The 25,871-nt window shown below is 42.3% G+C and overlaps 1 protein-coding gene across 5 annotated transcripts in view; it reads left to right on the forward strand.

Annotated features, from left to right (window-relative positions):
• Positions 1 to 533: 533 nt before the first annotated feature.
• The window catches only part of PHLDB2 (pleckstrin homology like domain family B member 2), an 84,571-nt gene continuing 59,233 nt past the window's right edge, over positions 534 to 25,871 (forward strand). For all 5 annotated transcript variants that reach the window (XM_080918765.1, XM_080918766.1, XM_080918768.1 and 2 more), the window contains exons 1-2: positions 534 to 640; positions 17,243 to 18,579. In XM_080918765.1, the coding sequence (XP_080774891.1) occupies positions 17,257 to 18,579 (1,323 nt within the window). In that variant the 5' untranslated portion in view covers positions 534 to 640; positions 17,243 to 17,256. The remainder of the gene's footprint in view (positions 641 to 17,242; positions 18,580 to 25,871) is intronic.

The following is a 25,871-nucleotide window of genomic DNA, read 5'->3' on the forward strand; positions in this document are numbered from 1 at the left end:
GAAGAAGAAGAAGCCAACAACCAAGGTTTCGACTACATTACTGGGAACAAAGTGGATCCTGGCCAGGCCACTCTAGCCGCGGTAAAAGCGGCAGCAACTTAGCTGCCTAGGAGCCCTAGGCTGTCTAAGCTCCGGGACTTCCTAGCTAGAACTCCAAGGATCCGCTGCATCGAAACCCGGGTTGGGACCTGGAGAGAGCTTCGAGGAGTCCACCACCACGGCCCGAGGGGCGCTGCTGAGTGTAACAGAGAGCCAGCAAGGTGCCCGCCTTCTGTGGCCGCCTGCATTCGGCTGTGCGTCCTCACTCCAGGTGAGGAGTGGGCTACAGAGCGCCTGGAGGAGCAGGCCAGCATCGCCTTTGCGCACCCTGGTGGCTCCTTGGGGACACAGCCTCCCCCGCAGCCGAGTTGGTAGCCGCCGGTCTCCCTGAGGAGGTCGGGGGCGGAGAGGAGGCGGTGGCCGCCCCCACCGGGAGGGGCGCCCGGAGTGCGCGGTGCGCGGCGGCGGGGTCTGGCTGCAGGGCTGCGGCGGCGGCGGCTGGACCGGACTTGGGAAGCAGAGAGGGAGGGCGGGGGCAAGGGACAGGCCCAAGGGCAGCGGACCCGAGGAGAGAGTTGCAGTTCCAGAGAAAGATGAGCTGGTGAGTGGGCGCCCTGAGCGCAGATTTTTCTTTGCTTCCCTTGCAGGCTATAGGGACAAAAGCCCGGGCAGGGGTCGGCAAAGCCCGAATCTTACGGTCCTAGAGTGCTCTGTCCTCCATTGTGCGCTACGATGGGGCGGGGGGCTGGAGGGGTGGGCGGATTGTGGGGAAGGGGTGTCCGGTAGGAGTGACGTTTCCAAAGTGATTGGGTCGAAAAGGCAGGATTTAATTAAGGGTCCTGAAGGCAACTTTTGCGGAAACTCTAGATTACTTAGAGAGATCAGATCGGGATCCCGGGGTAATGAGAAGGTCCACAGCTGGATCTTGAGGAATACAGGAGTCAGAGAGGACCTTCCTGAAAAAGGCTTCTAGTTGCACTTTGTTTCTAGAACGAGGCTGTACGGTGAGCCTCCGGACCGAGATTCCCTCCAGGAGCCCCTGATGTGATTCAGCTTTGGTTTCCCTATCACACTGATGGCGTGATGGTCTCTTCTGTAGTGCTAGCAGCCGTGAGTCCCCAGCAGAATTCGACCCTCTGAACTGTTGCTTGGTGCGCTCAGTAACTTCACCCTAGCTAGCAGCACTTGAAGCAGGACGACTTAGCTAACTCCCGCCACCCGCAGGAAATTAAAAGGCCGACGGACTGTCCCTTCCCGGGTTGGGGTTTCCTGTTTGAAAGAGCTTTTTAAGTCCAACCTCCTTCCAGAGGCTCTGCTTTTACCTTTCTCACTTCAAAGAGGGAAGATTCCCGAAACCTTTTTTTTTTTTTTTTTTTTTTTTTTTTTTGGACTGGCTAGGACTGGAAATCCTTTCGTCTGGCCCAGCCCTCTTCCCTAGAAGTCTTCCTTTTGTGGTATCTCAAGAGTTCTAGGATGTACAGCTCTCATCTCATAGCCCATCTTGGCTGTGAGTGTAAGTCTAGTAGAGACTTACGTGGAGTCTGTTAGTATAAATATTTTGCCAGCCGCCTTTCCCTCCAGTTATTTGAACATGCAAATTACAGATGTAAATGTTCAACTATGACGCTCGTTCTGAGCTTCCAACTTGGGCTTAACTTGTATGTTTGAGATTTTTTTTTCCTCCCCTCTAGGTTTCAAAGGACTGAATTTAGATGGAAGGTTCCAAATATGGTTCACAGTTTCATAGGGTTAAACGTTTGCCCTCGGAGCACTTGAATTCTTAGTTCCTGGTAGGCTAGCAACAGACTTATTGGATTTGGGGTAAATAAACCTTTAGAGTAGTCCACTTTTTTTTAACAGAATGTGCCTGGTGCCATTGGATCAAATCATGTAAATATTCGTTTGAATAAAGAGCTAAGGTTTGTTGAAGACTAACAGTGATGTCTTTCCAGAGGTTCCCTTTTTGTATTCCGGACTTAGTTGTTTAAAAGGGTTTAACCGAATGGTTTTTTTTTCCCCCTGATAAATTCATTGTGGAATTTTTAACATTGTGTGTCATTAAAACACTCTGCCCTCTCCAAACATTGACAAAGACCTTTAAAATCGAGGAGAGATGAGTCTTTGCTTTTAGCTTAGTGTAGGTTTTACTCCTGAGGCAGGGAAGTTTGCAAATCCTAGCTCACTCACAAATGACAAAAGGAGATGTTTGGTTAAGAGCAGTCCTCAGGGCAGGCGATTTTCAGGCTTCAGTCTGCCTTCCCTGCAGCTGGCAGCGGCTGCTCTTTTGGGGGTGAGAAAGGACTACTGCTGGATCCATGCTTGGGGCAAGGAAGAATAGCGAGATAAGAAAGTAGTCAAAGATGTAACACATCTATCTCTTCAGCAACTCTGGCCAAAGTTGACCACTTTGGCTGGCATTTTCAGGATGGGATGGGGGGAAGCCAAAGTTGATTTGATGGCTCTTGATTGAACTGGTTTTGCACTACTGCTTTCAGTGTTGATGGCTTTGATATGGTGGGTTGTGGAGAACAGTGGAGAATTCCCTTCAGGAGTCTTTATTAGTTTTGCTTAGTTGTTTAAAGCAGTTGGGGGTTTGTGGTTATGGTAATTGACCTCACAGGATGCTACATTTCAGCCATTGGCAGAGAGGTATTGCCACAGGTGACTGTGAAAGACAGGAACTTTGTACTTTTCCAAGAATACCTGAGCTTTATAAATTGTCACTAAATCTCTCTGTGATTAATTATTAGATGTGGGAATGCCATCCATTTGATGGAAACACCTTCTGAGTGACGTGCTTTGTCTTAAAGACGCAGACTGTGTTTTTGCAGTAGTTCTCAGGAAGAAGGGGTGGCCTCCATCTGAAGGGAGTCTTGGCACAGTCTTTTGGTCATCAAGCTGAGGGTAGGAAAGTGAAATCAGCATCCACTACATAGAGATCTGGGATGCTGTTAAATATCATGCAGTGCCAGATGTTAGCAAAGGGATCTTAATTTAATTTAGATCATCACAAATTTACCTAACTCTGTTGCTCACATAAACCATATCCCACAAGGCTTTTTCATATGCAAGGATGCTTCTGTCATCAACACTAGGAGTCTTAATGTCCTGTGGAGATGAAAGTTTTAGACTTTCACTTTGCTTTTGATTTGGCTTAAAATTGAGTTTGAGTTTAAGGGAGCCTCAGAGATCACTAATTCCATTCTGAGTTCATAGATGATAAGCCCAGGGATTAAAGAATGGCGAGTCCTTGGGTGAGTTAGGGGCAGACACAGCTCTTCTTACAACCTGGGACTAGTGAATTTACTAATTGATTGTTGGGCAAGCCAGTTTTAAAAACAAAGAAAGGACAACAAACTGAAAAACAAAAACAACAAACAAAAATGAGACTTGGCCCTTCTTGAGAGCTTTAGCAGCCACATTCCCCAGTTGGAAAACAAACTCCTGCGTGGGGGCAGGAGTAAGCCTTGGTGACTGTGGAGCATATGTCTGGGTGTGTGTGACCTGTGACACCACTTCTGAGGCCTGAACTATCTTTTCCATGTCAAAGTGAGCAACAGATGGTCCCGCATACGTAGCAGATGCTGCCTTTGAATACAGGTACAAAACAGCATCTGAGGTTTTCCTCCCTCTCTCTTACTGTGCTTTAGGATCAGAGCACATGAATGGGAACAGTTATCTCAGACAGAAGGGAAAGGGAGGAACCTCCTGGTTATGGAGGGGAAAGATCCCTGGCAGCTGCAGAGGGTGGGTGGGAGGGGGATCTATAAACTGATGAGTATGTATATAGAGTGCATTCAATCGTGTCAGGTTGTAATCTGAAGACACTTCAAGCTTGACTTATTGGGAGCAGGTTAGACAAGATAATTCTGGGAGTAAAAGGAACTTTGGAAATCTCACCAGGCTGGGATGTAGCTCAGTTGGTAAAATGCTTGCCTAACATGCATGATGATGCCCTAGGTTTGGTTCATAAATCACAAAAGAGGCAGGATTGGTGGTATATATCCACAGTTCAATCAGGTGGTAGAAGCTGTAGGAGTTCAAGGTCACAGTGGACCTGGGCCATTCATTTCAAATAAAAAACCGAAACAACCAAGGACTTTTAAACAGTTCGGGAGGTCCCTTACCTTCAATCTCAGGATTAAGTAGGCTGAGGTAGGAGGATTGCTATGAGTTGAGGCCAGCTTGGCTATTGTGATTGCTGTGAAGAAGCACCTTGACTATGGCAGCTCTTATAACGAAAACATTTAATTGGGGGCTTACCTACAGTTTCAGGGGATTGGTCCATTTTCATCATTTTGGGAAACTGACTGGCATGGTATTGCAGTAGTATCTGAAAGCTTTAGATCCTGATCTACAGGGATAAGACACACACACACACATACACACACACACACACACACACACACACACACACACACACAAAACGAGAGAGCGAGAGCAAGAGGGTGGGGGGTGAAGGGAAGAAGAGGGAGAAGAGGGGAGAGAGACTCATACAGAGACAGACAGACAGAGACAGACAGACAGAGACAAAGACTGGGCTTTATCTCAAAGCCCAACAGCTACAGCATTCCTCCAACAAGGCCACATCCTTCCAAAAGTTCATCCACTTGGGACTAATATGTGACCCTAGGGGGCCATGTTCTTTAAACCACCACAGTTCCAGAGTGAATACTAGACGCGTCAGAGCTCGGCATGGGGATTACCATGGTTGGTAATGACAGAACAGAACACATTTCCTGACTTCTGCTGCGTGACATACTATCTTGCACAAAGTTATTAATTTAATCTCATATTGGTGAATGCCTCCATTTCTAGAGAGGAATTGCCTCGATTTTCTTCTCATCTCTTGTTGTTGATCTTCTGCTACTGTTTTGCTTCAGAAAAATGGCCCATTCTGTAGCCTAGGCTGCCCTGGAACCTACTTTGTACCCCAAGCTTACCTCGAACTCTCTGTGATACTTGTGACTCAGTGTCCTAGAGTATGGAGATCAGAGGTGTGAACCACACTGCCTGTTTTCAGTGAGCTCTTGAGTACCCGAAAAGTTGCGCCTGTGTGCCTGTATCAGTTAGAGATGTTAACTCGGCTAGTTAATTTTCTCAGGTTAGACATTAGGCCTGTGGTTATGGATTCCTGGGTGCCAGGTAAACTTCCTGATCCTCAAATCTTGGAGCTTGGTTGCTGGAAGAAAGATTTTTGGAGTGCCTTTCCTGGGGGAAGTCAGAGCTCCACATATTGTTAAGGGATGGTCTTATGTTGGCAACTAGCCAAGAGGTGCATCTCAAAGCGAAGAAGGAAGCACATGGAAACCTTTAGGATAATGACTTTGGAAGGACTGACTCTCAGGGGGAGATCTGTCCCTGCAGGCTCCTCACTATAGCAATGGTTTCTTTCTCACCTTCTGTCCGCCCACTCTTGTTAACAATTATCTGCCACAATATCCTGCCATGGTGGACTTTAGTAAATACAGCAAGAAAGTCAGTGGTTGCAAATACTTCCTAGGATTTGAAGAATGTGTCTTCTGTCTTTTGAAAACAAGTCAAGCCAAGGGGTAGGTCAGGGTTTTCAAATCCCTTCAGCATAAAATTTGCCAAGCAAGAATTGCGTTTATCTCATACAGAAAATCCCAGGGGCTAATTTGCAAAAATAGATATTCATCTGTGATATCTAGGGATGCTTTTTAGACAAAACTGAAAATCGAATTTGTGTTGTGTCTACTTTAAAAACAAAACTTTTAAAAGCATTTTGGCTGTCAGTGTCAGGAAAAGAACGCCAAGAGTAAAATAGTCATCACACAGAGGTGTGGGAAAGCCAGAGACTGCAGAAGCTTGCCGGGAAGACCCAGGTAAATAACATGAGGTAACGGGCCAAATTATATAGAAAGTTTTAGTTCATGGAAGAACCATTTCTTTGATGTGCACAGTTGATTTTATTAGACGAAGCACGTTTCCTTACTTTGGAAATTAAGAGGAAGAGAAGGTTCGCCCAATCTAGTATTAAGCATTGTTAACTTAAACAGGGTCAGCCTTTTCTAAACTGCAGCTCAGCCAGGTCAGTGCATGCTGGTGTTTATCTTCTTAGAATGATCGTTTGCACGATGCAGGTGACTTCTCCAGATTGGCAGTGTGACTGAGGAATTAGCCCATCAAATAAGGAAGGGGGTGGTTTACAGGAGCTTTCTAAGATTTGCTCTTGACCCCCTGCACTGGTGAATTCAGAGCAGGTACAAGTGAGTCCAGTACGCCAAGTCCTGAATTCTTTTGACCCAATCAGGTCCAGTGTGAACAGACAAGAGGTATTCCAAAAGGCCTGCAAAGAGGTGTCTGGCTACCACTGTTTGCATCATTGCTGAAGTACGCTTTCCAAAGCAACTTAAGATTTATTAAGGAAATTGCAGGGCATAAGAATGTAGATGAAATGTTTCTTGTATACGCTGCTGAATCAGCTGGTATGAAATTCTGCATTAACAGTTCTGACGAGACCCTTTTCTCATTGTGTTTGGCTGAGGTGATTCACCATGACCTTGGCATGCCTTAGGGGTGGCGGGGAGCAATGCCAGTGAAAGCTTTGCCCAGTTAGGTAGCTGCTATCTTATCACTAAAACATGCTTGTGTTCTGTGGTCATTTCCATTTCCTGTATTATGTAACAGGCACTCCTGGGCTATTTTCTTTGGGAGTACAGAAACTTTGGGGCACAAGGAATGTCTAATTCACTCTCAGCATTTCAAACATTGGCAAGCCACTGCTTCAACAAGGTGGAGAAAAATGAAGGGACTCACTCCGTATATTACTCCTCTTAGTTGGTGGACACAGAAAGAGAACCAACCTCCTGACTCGTGTCCTTGGCAAGCTGTTCAGTGTTCTTTGTACTGGATTAGCCATTATAATAAAAATAACATCTGAATGTAACCATTTCCTTTATTAGGTAATCTGGAGAGTTATTTAAGAACAAAACAAAACAAAACAACAAAACCAGCAAAAAACAAACAAACAAACAAACAAACAAACAAGCCATCAACATTGAGGATGAAGGGTCTGCACATAAGAACACCTGCTACCTTTGCAGACAACCAAGTACCCATATCCAAATACCTGAATCAATTGTTTCACATATACCTGAACTCCAGCTCCAGGGGTGGCTCTGCTGCCCCCTTCTGGTCTCCTTGGTAACACACACACTTCTTAGACATTCTCTATCCATCCCTCTCTCCCTTCCTTCTTCCCCTCCCTTCACTGGTGATCTTCCTTCCTCTCTGTCCCCTCCTCCACTTCTACCTCTTCTTTTCCCTCCCCTTTCCCCCCATTCCCTGTGTCTTTCTTCACACACACACACACACACACACACACACACACACACACACACACGGTCTCGGAAACCTAGCATTGACTAAGTTTGACTCAGTCAGTTGTTTCCTGATATTTAAAGGGCCAAGGAATGTGTCCCCTTTGCTTTCCTGCAAGACAGCTTGTGTTGTCTTACAACAACCACTCTGCATGACCAACTGTCAAATAAATGACGAAATTACATCATCATTGTAACTTTGTACTTTGTAGTGTCATCTGTGAGCCTCACGGTGATTTTCCTTTTGTGAAAGCAATAAATTGGGGAAGGCGAAGCTTATGGATGCCTACATGTCATGGCGTGCATATGGAAGCCAAAAGGTTACTCTGGAGCTGTTCTCTCCTTCCAAATTCACTGTGAGCACCTTTACCCATTGAGCTACCTCACTGGCCCATAGGGTGACAAATTTTCTCAGCTGACCTCTTGCATGATGGTTTCCAGTGACATTAGAATGCCTTGTGATCTATGTCTTGCTTCATGTGTGAAGTCATGCTCTCAGTGACAAAATCAACTAGCCACATATTGCTCAGAATGTATGTACACAACATCTTTTAAAAGCCCACCTGTCCCAGTTTTGGAGTTAACAGGGAAAACATGTTGTGGTGTAGCTAGGCGTTAGAACATTTGTTGAACATACTTAAGGCCCTAGATTTGATCTCTCAAGCCCAGGGGTGATGTTAAAAGCATTCTGAGTGTGGAAGACATCTCTGATGATCATTTGTTCACTCTCCCAGACCCTACTTATTCTCTGATCGTTGCCAGATCATAATATTGGGTAAATAGCAAAGATTTGAGTCTGGGGAGTGTTATTTGGAAAAATGAAATATTCTTAAGGGGATGTATTTCATTCAGTGGTGGAGCAAGGCAGGATGGAAAGGTCAGAGAGTTTTGTTGTCATGGATACGACTTTCAGTTTAAGTTCATCAAGTCCATAGTGGCTTCAGGGTCAAAGTCGAGTTTTTCTCTGTCACCCTAGGTTCATACATATTCTTTCTTGAAAGTAGCTTTACATACAAAGAATCTGACTGGTGCCCTTTCCTGACTCACGAGGAAGAGTACAGCTCATACACACAGATGATCTCTCCAGTTAACACCCTACAGCTGTCCATGTCTCTAGTTTCACTTCCCCAGGATGCTCACAAAATGGAGGGGGATTTGCCTGGGTTTGTCTGGGACTTGGTCAGAATCACCTAAACCCAGGCATGAACTGTACCCATGAGTAGAGAGAAGTGACATCTGGAGATGTTGGATTTCATTGGGACAAATTTTTGCAGGCATTCTCTTGCATGAAAACTGGCTTGAGTTTTAGTAACAAGCACTCAAAATATGGGTAGTGACTTCTTACCCAAGGGATTGTCCCATCTTCTGAGAAATAATAACAGGATTTTATTTGTTTATTATATTTTATTTATTCCTCTGGGGGAGGAATTGTGTGAGGGAGGGCACACAAATTCCAATGGCATACATGGAATTGACTTTCTCCCTGGTCAAAGTGGTCCTGGGGATGAAGGTTTTCATTTTTCTTTCTCTCTTTTTTTTGGGGGGGGGGGATGAAGGTTTTTGACTTGTCAGTGAATGCCTTCACCCACTGAGCCATCTTGTCTTCTCTTGCCAACTCAAGTAACAGAATTTAAAATCTACAGTTCATATTAATCCACTCTGACTGTAAATATGCTAGCTTCATTTTAGGCTTGAAACCTATTAGAATATGAAAAGTTTGGTAGTTTCTATGGACATCCATACACTTTAAATGTCTAAAGCAATAGGTTTTATTGTTCTTTTTCTTTCCAAATGTGCACTTCATATGCATGGTGTCCTCTGTTTATATATGTGGCAAATATTTGTGTTTGTGTGGGTGTGGACACTTGAGTGTGGAGAGTAGAGATCAACATCCAGTGAGTGTTACCCTAAATTGCTATCTTTTGATTCCATCGAACCTGACTGTAACTCCACAGCTCAACAATGTTGTCCACACAGCGAGCTCTGGGAAAGCCCTGTCTTCATCCCCTGACACCAGGGTTTCAGACGTTAGCCACTGTACCAGCTTCTACATCAACACTGAGACATAAACAGCAAGCACATTACCATAGTAACCGAGCCATCTATTTTTATTTTTATTATATAGTCCAGGCTCCCCCTATGAAGCCTAAGCAGATGACAAACTCTAGACCCTCCTAGCTCATTACCTCTCCTCATGGCAATGTTTTTATTTGGGTACAAATGTTGAAATTTAAGTATTCTACCTAGCATTATACTGCAAATCTCTTTAACAGAGATGGTCTACCTGTTTATAATCTTGACCAATGCACTTACTTTCAGATTTCTCCTGGGTACTTTAAAAATCATCTTTTATAGAATTTGATTTAGTGGGATGAGCTATTATTCATTCAAGTTACTGAGACCCACTCCAGTTTTGTATACTGAGCAACTATAATTTATGTCAGTATATGGATTTTATTTTTATTTACTTTGACTCTAGAGTACATTTATCTTTTTGGAAAAACATCTTACTGTGGAAAATTTAAACCTACACAAATGTTAAACACTCACTAAAAGTATGACATAGTGAGTCGGGCACCTATGGTCTCAAATGCTTATATCTGCTACTTTGGTTTCATCTGGAGACCCTATTTTCTTTCTGAGTATGGACTGTTACAAAACATGTTCCAAACACCTAGATTTTCACCCACAAATAATTTGCAGTGTGATTCTGAGCACCTGGGATTTAAAAAAAAATCATGCCATTGCAGTTTTGAAAAGAGCAATATATCTGATTTTCAGGCAGCATTCAAAGTGTGGTTGTTCAGACATTTCTTAAACAGATGGATCTTTGCACATAGGCTGCAAACCATGCACATCTAATGCACATCTATTGTATTTCATTGGTATGTCTCTTGAGTCTTTTAACCTAGCATGGTTTCATCTCATGCCTGGCTTTTTTTTCCCCATTAAGACTGAACACATGTTTTTTGTTTTGGACCTTTCTCCCCACTATACCTTCCTGTGTTCTAGAATTAAGTGAATGCTTTGTGTGTGTGTGTGTGTGTGTGTGTGTGTGCGTGTGCGTGTGGGTGTGTGTGTGTGTGTGTGTGTGTGTGTGTGTGTGTGTAAAGGTTTTATTGCTGTTACTGTTTTGTTTTGGGGGACATCTTACTTTGTAGACCAGGATGACCTTGAAATTATGACTATCCTTGGCCTTCTTTGCTGGGATTACAGGTATGTGCCACCAAAGTTGGTCTATGGTGTTTTCACTAGGGCATTCTTTCTGGCAAGATTGTTTAGCAGGTAGAGCTGCTAGCCTTTAGAAAGTTATCCTCCGACCTCCAGAAGCCGACTGCAGAATGTGCACCACCCCAACAACACACCCTGCTTGTACACCCACAAGCAACAATAACAAAAATCCATTCCTTTGGTCTGTGTACTGTTTGTCATGAAAGACATAATTCTAACTTGAATAATCTTGAACTTCAATGTATTATACATTTTACTCATTGAATATATTTTCTCTCTTCACATATTACTGAAGCGTAATCACTGTTTAACACACATGAGAGCCTAGTTGATGAAACTTTGATCTTGGTTATTTAGGTAAAACTCAGGAAGGACTTTGCCAGTGGAAGGGAACTTTGGTGACCTCCATTTTCTGAGGCTGAATCTGCTTTTTATCCTTCTCCCCCCCTACAAAGACTTATCACAGGAAACAGCAGCCAAATTCCTGGGATAGTCGAAAGAATGCTGTAAAGTTCCTGCACACAAGCATTTTATTGAAGTCACTAGCACAAAAACTTAAGAAAAAAATCCTATAATTGACCCTTTAGCCTTTTGACTGTGTCTTCTAAGTTCTTAAGAATTCCCACCAATTCATAAAATAAAGCAATTGAGACTAAGTAGCTGATCTGAGAAAGTGCCTCACTAGAAGCATGGTCATTTGCTTTTGGCTGTGATCACAGTTAGACTCCTCTTGGTACAAGGTACAGTGCCTTATGGCAGAGTGTAGACATTTGTACAAGTGGGCCAGTAAGGAGTGGTCGCCTGGAGTTGGACACCTTTGTGATGTGGTGAACTGGAAGGAACTGAGATGTCCTTTTCCTTTGTGTCTGGTGTCTTCTCTCAGCATCTATCATTCTCAACACCCCTTTACTTTCCACTTCTCTCACTTCTGATAGAGTCAAGTGGAATCCGGTTTCCTTTTCTTAATGATTATCCTCTATTTAGATGGCTTTAGAAAATGATCAAGTGAAAAAATTAAAAAGAAAAACAAGAACGAAACCATGGAACAGTAACCTGAAACATCACCAAGTGTTCTCATCCCTGACAGCTCTCATCTGTCTTCTATGTTCTGCTGTTTTCTCTGCAACATTGGGTTATTCCTGAAGATGCGCAAAGTCTAACTTCTGAAGCATCATCTTTGTGTGTTACAAAGGCTTTGTATATTTTAGGCTTCTGTGGCTATGTGAAACATGACATATGTGTACTCATACAAATGTAAGGCTTACTGCTTTACATATTAGTCTGTTGTAATAACTATAGGACCTTTGTGCAGTCATTACAAATACTGCCCCCACCCCCACACACCTGAAACTGCTTTTCCTGGATCTTTGTGAGACACAGAACCCTGTTGTTTGGAGATTATCAATCTACGTGAGTCTAGTGGTTAATAATTATTTCACCCAAACAGGTAAAAATCCTTGAGCAAAGAACATGGTGCAAAGGAAAAGGATTGAAATCCATTTGACGAAGAACAATAAGAGTATTGCATCTACTAACACATAGTATTTTCATTCTTTGCCCTGGGACATAAAAGTCACGATTGGGAAAGAGGGAGTTGAAGGCATAGAGGTTAGAAAGCTAGAACCTATGAGAAGCAGATCCTGGTTCTATGGAGACTGAGGCAAAGGCAGTGGGAAGCTCCAGGCTTCTGTGTAGCACTACCAGGAATGTTTGATGGGGGGATGGGAACAGTTGCAGATGGCTGGGATGGGGGTGGGGTGGAGAAGTAAGGCTTGTTTGCAGAGATGGAGGAATCTGAGAAGGGTTGAGGGTCAAGAACAATTATTTGGAAAGTAGGAGGGGTTGTTTGCTGTAAGGGCACTGAGAAGAGCAAAGGTTTGAAGGAGAGCAGGGGACATCAGAGTGCTTCTGCATTCTGAAAGGGACTGGGGAGAGCCGCAAGTGTTTGTTTATGAGGCTTCTAATTAATTCTCTTCCCCAGGGTTTTGATGTCATCAGGAGAAAGACATGGAGGATTCTTTGTACCTATTTTTCTCCCTTATAAAGTATAGATCTTATGATTAAAATAGATTTTTCAGCATTTCTCTATAGTCCTGTCAAAGGATCCCCTCATGCCCTATCAACTGCCATTGGTTGCCACAGAAATAGCCCCAGAGAACTCCTGTGAGGAATGGTGTTGCTTCCGAGGAACTGCTTGACTGGCCCCAAATTCAATTACATGCCATCCGTACTCTGTAATCCTAACAGTGCCATATTGTAAACATCAGTGCTGAGAGTTAAGTCTGCCTGTGGACCACCAGCATGCTGGAGAGCCCTAAGGACCAGGCATCAACCACTGTCTGCCACAAAACACCCAGGAGAAGCATCCCACCCCCACCCCAGCCGCCCCAGCTCTGGGGCTCTGGCAGGGCATGGTATAGACTATGTTATGGACATTCTTGAGCATACCTTCAGACTTTTAAAAAGTTGATTTTCCTAACGTTGCTTCCATTCACCAATAGCATTGCACGATTCCCACTTTTCTATAGTTATTGAGTTGCAGTGTTTCTGTGACTAATTCCTGCAGTATCAGCTGATCCTCACAAGTATCTCCACACAGCAAGGTAAAAGAGATGTGTCACTGCTGTGTATGGTGGGGATCTTCCAAAGCTGAAGCCAGCTGTGCGACTGCATCTTTCTGCCAGATGTTCAGACCTGTTCTCAAATGCAGTGCAGCAAGCTCTTGATCTCAGTGCCACCTCTGTTTGCTGGCAAAGGCAGTGCGTGCGGCTCTGGCGACATCAGAGTCCTGTCTTTACTTTTGGACAGTTAGGTTTGGAATGAGATGAGTTCTGTTAGCATCTGGGATGAGAGGAGAAGAACTGAAGGATTGTTTTAAAAACCATTTAAACCATACCGCAGAGAGGCAGCTCTCTGAAGAAACGTTTAACAAACGTTCCTGTAAATGGCTTGTTGAAGTAATTCTTCTCCTCCAGGGGAAAACATCCTGTGGTTTTTCTGTAACATCTTTCAAGAGACTTCATCCTGACTTACTGGTGTTTTCTGATTGCCAGTAAGATGAATGTGTGTTTTAGGTGGTAAAAATAACCAAGAGTATGGGAAGGATTAAATTTATGGATTGGAAAGTAAATGCAAATGTTTCAACACACATTAACTTCTTTCCTGTTTAGACTTCCCCAAGTTGTCATTTCTTTCAGATGGGCACCAGATGCATTCTCTGCTGCTCCTAGACCTTCCTCAGCGATGTATAGAACAGTGCATGAATTCCTTTATCACATCCTCTAGCTTCCCCAATGACACAATGCAAGGATTGCATAGTTTCCCTAAGACCCCTTCTTTGTTCATGGAAAATGTTTAGGAAACTCAAAATAAGCACAGCAGCATCAGTCCTAAAGATGGCTGTGAAGCAGGCGTTGCTTTAGCTCCTTTCTTCTGCGCTTCCTACCTCTCTGATCTCTTGCTTACACTGCCTTGCCAAGGTGTCCTTGTAGCTTTTCCTCCATCTACTGGCCCAAACTGAATACATACATGCAATTCATTCATTTTTTTGCTTTTTGCCTAGCTGAATACATCTGTATATTTATCTGAACTTGGTATCTCTTAGTCCTGCCTACCAACTCAACACTAAAGGAAATCAGCTGGACGGGTGGTCTAATTCCACAGGTGAAAGTCAATAACTGTAGGAACTTCTTTCTTCCAGAGCACTCTTCGTCTGAGGTGTGATCATATGAAAGGAAACCTAGAAATAGGAAGTGAGTCAGAACTGCAGGCCAGTAATTAGTAATGCACTTGGGGAGTTGGGTATGGTCAAGGGCAGTGGAGGCAGGAATAGAGACCCAAGTGGGAATGTATAATTAATTCCCCCAAGCAGCTAAGGGCCTGATTGCAGGCAGAATGAATGCATCAGAGACTGCAGTTGAGTTTGGGGAAAGAAACAGGAGTGGATTCCATATATGTATCTAATAATAAATCTTTGGAAGTGGGGATTAGTTACTTTTCATGGCTGTGACAATATACTAGACGGAAATCCACTTAAAGGAAGGTTGTGCTTTGGCTTGCAGTTCAAGGGCACACTGTCCATCATGGGAAGAAAAGCATGCTGGGCGGAAAGAGAAACTGCCAATCCCATTTATCTGCAGTTAGGAAGCAGAGAACCAGAAGTGAGGCTGAGGTAGACCCCTCAAACCCCTTCACACAGGGATTAACTTCCTCTAGTACTCTTAAAGTTTCTACCACCATCCCAAGTAGAGCCACCCCAGATGACCTAGTGTGTTCAAATACATGAGAATCTGAACAAGTTAAAAAAACAAGGTGGTAAGAGAGATTATATTCTAATATTTTATGCCAATTTGGTTATCAAAAAAAAATTAAAGCTCACAAAATGTAAATTGATATGAAATCACTAGTAATATTGCCACCCCGGAAAAAAAATCAGTAGTAACTTTTAATGTGATTTCTTTTTCAGTCCGTTGTTACTGCTGTGGGAGGAGGGTTAAGCACAGGGGGACAAAAGATGCTGGTTTTTATGGGGAGCATCAGAGAAATAGCAAAGATCAAGTATCAGATTAGAATGTGGATGAAGGACAATGCTGATTGGGCTTGTTGACAGAAGCAATGAGAAAGAAGTTGACATGACTGAGGAGGTCATGATGACTCCCCACAGTCTCACCTGATTGCCTGTAAGAAAACTCCTAGCTGTGCACACTATATGCACAGGAAGAAGACCTGAGTTTATAATCAATCTTTATGGATTTGTATATGAAAATAGTTATGCTCATTGAATGTTTTAATGTGTTACTATATGAATGTGTTTTATACTACAAAATATACTTTAAAACGTAGTATTAAGTGGTTTTACACTCCTCACTCCTGTGATGAACTGTAGCTTTTCTACATATCATTGGTCATTTCGGGTACTTTTTTGCTGTATAATAAATAAAACTGAAGCTCTTTGGACCAATCTCTTTTCTTATTTTATCAGTCCTGAAATATTTATGTTGAGAGAACTGGCCAAGACTTATTAAAATTTCAAAATGGGAAACCAACCAGGAACAAATGAGTTCAGAAATAGACCAAGGCCAAGTATGTGTTGTCTTACCATCACTTCTACAAAGGAGTATGGCAAGAAACGCCTCAAGTGAGACTGATGTTGCTTTCAGCTTTGGAACTGGAAGAAGCTGACAAGAGCATCTTCTTGGGGTAGAGGGGCACTGGCCATATGCCATGAAAGACATGCTAAACAGCAGGGCCACAGCCCACTGAAAAACAAATTTAAGGCATAGATTTGATGATTTGTGTGGAGTTTTAAGCTATTATTTTGAAATATGTCATTTTAATGTACATACAAATAGAGCTTTGAAGGACAATGAATCCAAGGCAGAATTTCTTGGGGGTTGGGGAGAGATTGTAGTTCTCTGTAGGCAAATCCTGGCGCCATCTGGACATAAGCCAGGACATTTTTATGACTCCAGCCTATGGTAAGAAGCAGTTCTGTGCTGAGATGCATGAATTTCCTTGGGAAATATGAGGCTAAATAAAAGAATGAAGTCTTCCCTCTATGGTATGAGGATGTGTGTAACTGATAAATGTTATGAGTGTTTTGCCTATAGAAGTCAACAGATGAATATAAGATAAAAATTCTAGACATAATCTTTTTTATCAAACATTAGTGTCTGAGGTCCCTGTGGGCTAGATGAAAGTCTTAGCCCTGCATGTACTTACTGAAGTCAAATTTTGTTTTTCCATTGTTAATAATAAAAAGAAAGTTTCTTTCACTCTGAAATTGAGCCTTTTCACTTTCAGTGTAGTTTAATCAAGGAAATTTTCAAAGATTAAAATTTAAATCACTGTTTGACTCTCAGACCTAAAACCCAGTGTGTGTGTGTGTGTGTGTGTGTGTGTGTATGTGTGTGTGTGTATGTATGTGTGTATACTAATTAAAGAAAATACTTATGGAAGATAGAGTACTATTTGGTAGGTAGACCAGAAGGCACAACATGTTTTTGAGACAAGCACAACACATTTGGGGTACCAAGAAATTTGAAGAATAGAATAATGTAGGGCTTTTAACCTTGACCATGTGGCAACAATCTTGGGAACACTTTTTGGTTCAATGTCTCTGGTCTCTTACCTCTTTCTCAGGAGCCCAGGAGTTTTCCAATGTCCACTTAAGAAGTTAGTTACTACTTCTTCCCTCCAAAAGAACCTCCTGTTATCCTTCACATTCTGGGTCAGTGTGTAACATAAACTTTCTTCCTCTCCCAAAACATAAGTTTTGTTTCTTCAGGGTTGTTTCTGAGCTGATGATGATTCTAGCGGAAACAACTAAAGGAGAAGTCATTTAGTGGTTCTTTTAGGCACATACAAGATATTCAAGAAGACAGAGGGTCTCTGGGGATGAGATTTCCACCCTTATATACCAGCCTAATCCTGCACTGTGTTTTTGTTTTGTTTTGTTTTGTTTTGTTTTTTAAACTAGGGATTTGTTTATCTCAAATACCATTGTCATGATCTCGAGTTAGTTTTCTTTTGTACCAAAAACATATTCCTGATCATGGGTTCTTATTTTTCACCTTTCAGTACACTTTACATGTGTTTAAATTAAAACCTTCTCCCTTTTTCCTTTACAGGGTCCAGCAATATTATGGCAGAAGATAGCCACGTGCAGAAGCAGCTGGAATTACAAAATGGTAGCTTAGAGGAAGAATTTGCAGTAGGTTCCCTGGAGAACGAGCCCCAAAACATGATGGAGAACCTAAGCCCGAGGAAATATTCATCAAGTCTGAAGTTTAAAGCCAATGGGGACTATTCTGGCTCATATTTAACCCTCTCCCAACCCGTGTCTACCAAGAGAAGCCCTTCTCCTTTGGGCACCAGCGTCAGAAGCAGCCCCTCTTTGGCCAAAATCCAGGGAAGCAAACAGTTCTGTGGTGGAATTGATAAAAATATTTCCATGAAACCTCCTATATCTTTCCTCGGCTCTGCAGCCTCTCTTGGCGGCTATCCACTTGGGAAAGCAGATTTGGATCTTTACGCCAGCCGAGAGAGCGAGAGGTCCTCCAGGCTTTCGGAGAAGCCTCCCTATTCCAGATACAGCTCTAGGAATAAATCACACGACAGTGTCTACTTCCTAGGGGGGCTGGAAGGAAGAAAAGCCTCTGGCTCACTCCTGACCATGTGGAACGGAAATTCCTTGAGTGGTACTGGCTCGACACCCGTCAGCAGGTCTGGGGCAGCGAGCATGCCTTCAAGCCCAAAGCAAGCCAGGAAGATGAACCTTCAAGACAACTTGACACTTCAGCCCAGGTTAAGCAGGCACAAAGAGCCAGCCTCTGAAAACATCAGTGTGAGAACAAGGAAATACTCAGGGAGCAGTCTGAGTAATATGGGTGCCTATAGCCGATCGCTTCCCAGGTTGTATAAAGCCACCGACAACCAGATGTCGCCTCTCAGCCTGCCTCCGAGAAATTCCCTGGGCAATTCCAGACGAGGTCAGTTAGGAGAAAAGGATCTACCTCATAGCCTAGTGGATAATGACAATTACCTTAACTTTTCTTCTCTAAGCTCAGGGGCTTCACCCTATAAAACCTGTCTGTCAGAGGGAAACCCTTACGTAAGCTCCGCCCTCAGTGTCCCTGCCAGCCCTCGAGTGGCTCGGAAGATGCTCCTGGCTTCCAACTCCTCTGATGACTTTGATAGGGCTTCATACTCAGGGACCAGCCCAAGCCATTCCTTCATTTCTGGAGAGCCAGAACGAGTGCTTGTGGCTAGGAGGAACTTCTCTTGTGGATCAGTGGACCTTGATGACTCCGATCTGGAAAGCCTAAGGCAGTCTTCAGAGACTCCGCAACCGGTCCTTCGAGAACGGAAAAGTAGCATCAGCTCCATCTCAGGACGCGATGAGCTGATGGATTATCACCGACGACAGAGGGAGGAGAGACTCAGGGAGCAGGAGATGGAGCGACTGGTAATCTAAGCCTTTTGATTTGTCTCTTCCCCTTATTTGCATTCACAGGGCTGACAGCAGACACCAAAGGTCCATTCCATGTAGAGGAAGGAATTTCCACATGGACCAGCCACAGTCCCTTCCACCCAAAGCTCCCCAGGGCCTTTGTATATATTTAGTTGTTCTGCAGAGTTCTAGAAATTACTCATCCTTTCCTTTTCTTTCCTCTTCTCTTTCTTACTATCACTTTTTCCCTTTCTTCAAGTGCTGGGGATTGCACCTGAAGACTTGCACAACCACAGAAATTCTGGGGAAAAAAAGCTAATGTCTAGTTGTGAATTTTGCTGAATTCCCTTTGTCTCATGAACTTTCTTTTAAGAACAGGAGGGAATGATGGTGTTACTTATAACATATGGTCACTGGTATATACTTAAGACAGAGGCAGTCGGTGAGACAACAAGGCAAGAATGTGTCAGCACAGCAAGTCATCTAGAAAGTCAAGGGTTGCCTCAGTCTCTGTAGTGCCCAGTTTTACCCAACACTGTTCACACAAAGTCAAACTCCCATCAGCCAAACTCACTCCCATCAGCCATGCCTCTGACTTCCCAGGCACCAAACTACAAACACAGATACATTGTGTTCACTCTACTTTCCAGTCTAAAATGAGTTTCTGCTTAATGTGAAAAACTAGTTGGAATTAAAAGGACAATGAAGGAAGAATAAATTCCTCAACAGCCCTGTTCATGGAGGAAACATGTTCAAGGGCAATTTTTCCACTCCCTTTTAGTGTGTTTTTATCTTAGAATGAGGACATGTCAGAGATTGTTTTGCTTCCCTAGTGATTAATGACCTCCTTAATGAGAACAGCTATAGGGGGGCAAAGCTGCTTTTCAAAAGGGCAAAGACTATCAGAGGTATTTTAATTGCTCCAAAATGTTTGTTGGGATAAGATTTCTCAATCACAGGGAAAAATTGGTGAGTGTATACAACAGAATAAAATTTGTATTATATGGACAGAAACCATCTTACACTATGCAACATTTGACACTGCAGAAGAATCACATATCAGTCAAAGTTTTGGTTAGTTTATCTCCTTCCTGACAGTAGTGGATGAAAACATGTATGTATATTCCTAGGTGGTTTAGGTTAGTTGGTCAGAAGTCCAGCATGGTATTCTCTTTATTGTTATAAATTATCATTATTCATGATTATAAAATGTTGTGTCTACGCTTGATCCATTAACATAATTCACAGGGCGATTCAGTGAGCAAACAGACATCTTGTAACTGGATACTAAACAGTCCTACACTACGCTAAGCAACTATTACTAATGAAGTCAGATAATTGACTCTGATAATTATTTAGAAAATCTAGAAGAGTTTTTCCTGTGGTTTCTCTCATTCTAGAGATATTCCCTTAGTCTACACGATGGGTCTTGTGTCACAAGAATGGAAAAACCAGCCGGGAACCTCATATGCTTTGAGTTTCATCTTTAGCATATGGAAGTGTTGGTGGATTTCTCTGTCCTTCAAATTCTCCAAATCTAAGACTCTTGACAAGTCCCAGTAATGATTTTCCTTGTTGCTTACAATGCTGTGATGCTATGAACCATGAGCAAGATCACCTCCTTGGGAGGCCTTGATGATACTGTTAGGAATATTACTTGTAATCCCTTTTCCTTAATAATGGCTTGTCATATTGTATGAAATTAGGCTTATCTTATCCCGAGTGATCATGTTGAGTGATTTTTCTGTTACTTTTACAAACTACATGTAGATAACTTATAAAGAGGAAGGTCATCTTGGCTTGCAGTTTTGTACTCAGTTGAACCACTGTTCCTGAGCAAGGCATCCTGGCAGGGAACATGTTGGGCCAAGCTGTCCATACCCTGGCCATGATGTGATGGAAAGAGGAAGATATTAGGGTCCTACAATTCTCTTTAAGGATACACACCCAACTAGATGTTCTCATGCTAGGATTTAGTTCTGAGTGCCCACCAGCCCCAGTAGCTTTAAACACCTGTTTATTGGGTGGCTTAAGTTGATGCTACTGCATACTAAAGGGGGGAAATATTAGGTCATTCAAAAATGGTGAAATTTTTTCTTTTTAAATATGAAAGATATATTCACATTAGCATTAAGCTTGAAAATTACTTTCATATAGCGCTAAATTTCTGCTCTAAAGACATTTATAGAACACACTTTTTATTGCCCTTTGAAAACATGAACTGAAATTCTTCAAAATTGGGCTCATTCCAGTACAGACAGCTGAATTTGAGTTTTATATCAACAGTGTGCTTGTCATTTTATATTTAAAAAAACACTTTATGAGTAAGTAGTAAAAGTGTTTCAACTTTGGGCTGTAGAAACGGCTCAGGGAGTAAGAGATCTTGTTCTGTAAGCACGAGAAAATAAGTGAGTTCAGATCACCATACCTGTGTGAAAAGCTAAGCAGATCTTTGCATGAAGGAATTCCCAGCATTGGGAAACAGGGACAGGTATGTGAGAACTCCCTGGCCACTCTGCTGAAATGGTAAGCTTCCAGTTCAGTGAGAGATGTTCAGTCAGTGAGGCAGAAGACCACCTGAGAAGGTTCTCCACATCCTCTGACTTCCCATACACTCGATTGTATGCAGTCTCTCATATAATACACACATATTCAGGTGTTGGCTTAAGATTAAAGACTAAAGTGTCTGAAGTTGATTTTGTTTTCTTGGAATTTGGGGAATGTTGGATTTATTTAAATGCTCTTTAATCTCTATAAACCAGTCTGAAGAGCAGGACTCTCTTATACTGTTGTCCTTGAGAGATAGAAAAATGTTTCCCTTGTACACAGTGGTTTTGGATTTCCCACCCCCAGAGACTTAGCATGAATTCTATTTCTTCAGCTATGGTTCTCAAGCCTGGGAAATACAACCATCTCCTTTAAGGCCCAGCGTTCTTTTATTTGATACAAAAATATACATTTCTCCTTGGATACAAGCAAACTACAAGTAACAACTACAAAGACCTACTCTGCTATCTCTCAGTTGTCTGAGGCTGGAGTCCAGTCTTAGCAACAGTAAACCAATGGCCAGAGTAAAAACCAGAAGCATGACACTGCCACCACCAATGGGGACCGCTAGTAGCTGTGCGCAAACCTAGCCGGCCACCTGTCAAACTTATTTAGAAATCAGAAACAAAAGCAACAATCCAGAACTGTCCCAAGAATACTGCACCAACGGTGAGGGCAGTAACTTATCAACATTTCTAATTTATTCCAGAAGCCAAGAAAAGATGGCCCGGCCTGCCAGCTGGTGTGATGAGCTCCAGGGCATTGAGGGTCGATTGACTCCCAGAGTGAGCCTTCTTGAACATTGTGGTTTCAGAGATCAAACATACTCTTATATGAATGTAGATTGGGTAAATACTAAAGGTTTATTTAACCCATTTATGTGGAGACCATGCCTCAGAATTTGGGGTCACAATAATAATAATATCTAGTATTTTTTAACTTAGTTGTGTTCTCTTTTAAAACGTGTTCAATTCTTGTTGAAAACTCAAGATAACTACAGGTATTATTAAAGACAAAACCTCAATTATAAACCTCTAGGGGACTATTAGTAAAATGTAATCACTTGGAGACTATATTAAGTAGTTTCCAAGTGCCATGGTATTTGAGGGTTTTATTTTAACATTTTTCTTTCACATTTTTCTTCTATTTTTCTTATTCTTAGCTGCCAATTCATTTGTGGTCCTTATGCCTGTCACTCCTCCACTGTGTGATATTTTAGAAACCACGTTTCAGGCTTTGACTAAACTGATTTGACTTATGAGCATGTGAGGTCTTGGGATGGTGCTGTTCTAACCATGTGTGTCCGTGTGAGTGTGTGGAGCTTGAGACAACAATGTAGGCACTTCAATATTCTCATTCTGAGCTGTGCTCCAAGGATGGCTAGGATGCTGAGTAAGATACGCTAAAAACTAGAGAAATCACTATAAAGTAAACAGGTTTCATCTATTAGGTACCGGTATATTTCCCAGTAATCTAGATGTACTGATAATCCCCTTATGGGCCAGGTATTTTAAATAAAAGAACATTAAAAACTTAACTCTGTCTCAAGTGCATTCCTTGGCAACACTGCCAAAAGCATCTGCATTCTATTGTGGAGAACTAGTGGATTCCACAAATTGCACTGTGGCAATGCAGTATTTTCCTTTGGGCTGATGGTAGTCATTTGCAAAGCCTTGGCAAACAGGATTGTTGAGGTTTAGAACTTCATAGGGCCACATTTGATGTTTATTTCCTAAACATATTGTAATACAGTGCCTGCTCTAATGAAGCACACCATGAAATCAGCTTTTCTGAAATGACTTTTCTTTTACCTTTTTTTTACTGGTTATTTTATTTATTTACATTTTAAATGTTGTCCCCCTTCCCGGCTTCCCCTCTGCAAACCACCTATTCCATCTGCGCTCTCTCCTGCTTCTATGAGGATGGCCCCTCACCCCCATTCTTGCTTCACTGCCCTAGCATTCTCCTATGCTCGGGCATCAAGCCTCCATAGGACCAAGGTCTTTCCCTCCCATTGATGCCCGATAAGGCTATCTTCTGCTACATGTGTAGTTAGAGCCATGGACTCTTTGAGGCTAAGGTTAGTTGTTTGGAAGCCACTATCAGTGGTTCCATTATTGTCACGTGACATGTCTGAGTCAGCAATTCCTTGATATTTGGAAGGCATTTTGTGATTATAGTGCCTCTTAAACCACTTGACAATGAAAGAATTTTAATTTGTAAATGGCTAGGACTGTGTTTGTCTTGTTCACTACTGGAGAGTGACCACACAGTCTGACAACAGGAGTCCTGGAGGTACCACATGCATTGTATGTTTTTTTGTTTTGATGGGTTTTGGTTGTCTTTTGTTTGTTTTTGTAGAGAGTAAAAGTCTTTGTTTTGTTTTTTTCTGTCCAATTTTGACCTTTAGTCTACTTTTCCTCTTTCCATAGCTGTTGGTTGCACCTTGGTCACTAGACATTGTGAGTTCTGTTTCCTTTTCAATTGGAAAAAAGAAAATGAAAAGAGTTATTTTTCCTTATTTTGTAAATCTTGTGGTATTCCCTAATAGAATTCATGGAGAAACAAGATTACATGGTGTGCGTGTGTATGTATGTGTGTGTACATGTATGTATGTGTACATGTGTGTGTGTGTATGTGTCTGCCTGCCTGTCTCTCTATCATCTATCTATATATAGGTACATTATATAATTTTATACATATACATATAGATTTATTATATTGGCTTATATGACCGGCTGCATAGTCCCATCATGGAGTTCTGCATGCTGCTGAGCTGGGGAAACTGGTCTGTTCTCAATTCAAGGAGCTGGAAGCCTCAGAACAAGGGAGACTAATGATGATCTCCAGTTTGAGTGAGGGTGAGGGCCTGAAAGCTCTCCTGTAAAGATGTTTGGTGTGAGCTCCTGTAGAAAGACTGAAGAAGCTGGTATCTGATATCTGTGGGTGATGACAACAGCCACAGATGCTCTGGCTCAGGAAAAGCAGAGTTTAACTGACGGCTTCTTTCTTCTTTAACTTTCTGTCCCACTGGGGCCCCAAGCCTTTTGGAAGGTGCCACAAATATTCACGGGGAAAATTTACACTATAGTTGTCCTACATGCCAGACATCTCTAGCAATGCCCATGGAGGCACAGACAGACATGCTGCTAATCTAGATGTCTCTCACTTCAGTCAGACTGACCATCGAAATGAACCCTTGTGAATCCTTTTTTGTCGTTGTTGTTGTTGTTTGATTTCTTCTGTTGTGTTGGTGGTTTTCTTTGTTGTTGTTGCTTATTGGTGAGTTTTTGGTGGGTTTGTTATTTGTTTGTTTGTTTGTTTGTTTGAAAAATGATTGGTGCTTTCCAGAGTTTTATGAGAACTGAGGTTGTGGGTCCCAGTGGGTTCCAGAATCTTGTTTATGTGCTGTTGAACAGACCATAAATCTGATGTTTCCAAAATGAGATTACAGGGTAAATCAACATATATAAGAAATGTGTGTGTTTTATGTCATTCATTTGCCTGATTTCCAGTCTCCAAATGCAGATCATGTTTTAATGATTGGAGAGTTAATGGTTAATAGTATTCAGTTTTGTCATTAAGACAAAGTTCTGTAGGCATCCAAAACTAGTGAGCACAGGGAGGCCAAAGACACCTCATGTAAATGTGCTGTGTGCCTCTTGTTCCTGCTTTGTGTGTCCTTGTCACTCCAGTCCCTACAAGGTCTTAAAACATCTAAGCCCTTGGTGCCAGAGCTGGGGAAAATTAAATGTGGCAACATTTCTTGGTTGGATAGGAAGGTATAACATTCAATGCTAAGAGAATAGCAATTTTTGCTTAACTGTAGTATTAACCTTTTAAAAATGTTACCAAGAGGGTTGTTGAGACATAAAAGCAAGCTTAAGTATGAAAGATGATTTTGCCCTTCCAGTCCCCCGGAACAGTCTCCTTCCAGACATGGCCTTTCCGCGTGCTACATCCTGACTATACTTTTAGTATTTAAAAATGTTTGTACTGCTGGGAAATGAGCCAGGAGTTGGTCTACGAAACAAATGAACTCAGTGGCCCAGGTTCAACTGTCTTCTTATATTCTGAGTTAGAATAGTGATTACTTGATTGGCTTTTAAGGCTCAGACCGAATGTTGAGTTATTTCCATAGAACCTTTTCTCAGCTTCTGCATCTGAAGTTGCCAGTGATTTCCCTGCCCCCATCTTTGTCTTCATCCACTTTCATGGACTGATAGACCCAGCTGAGAAATATAATAGACATAAATAATAGCCAAATAGTCATTCTGACCTTTCTTACATTAGGAGAAGTTTTTTTTAAAGCAGATGAAATGAAGTACACGGCATTGGGCAGAACAGAATTAGGGCGGCAGTTCTGTCTGTCCAGATACGCTATGCTTCTAAGTGCACAGTCTTCCTCCGTCTCTCAGTAAACAGATCGGTAACCACTGGGTAAAGTATAGAATCGGATCTGTCATCAGATCACCTTGGTTCATTGGAGAACAAAGTAAGAGCTTTCTGTCTTCATCTTACAAATAAACTGATGGCATATATGTAGGCATTCGTTAAATATTGAAGGAATCAATGATTAACAAGTTAGGACTTCCAGTTATCCTCTGGGAATGGAAAGGATAAAGAATTGTCATGTCTTTGCCTTCTTCCTCTCCTATTCAAGACAGATGGGCAGGAAAGAGAACGGAGGGAAGGCTAGCAGCCAACAATAATGTAGTGATTGCACATGAGGGCACTGAAGAGCTAAAGCCTGTATACTC

Source organism: Micromys minutus (genome assembly GCF_963924665.1).
Source record: "Micromys minutus genome assembly, chromosome: 7".
Classification (NCBI taxonomy): Eukaryota; Metazoa; Chordata; class Mammalia; order Rodentia; family Muridae; genus Micromys; species Micromys minutus.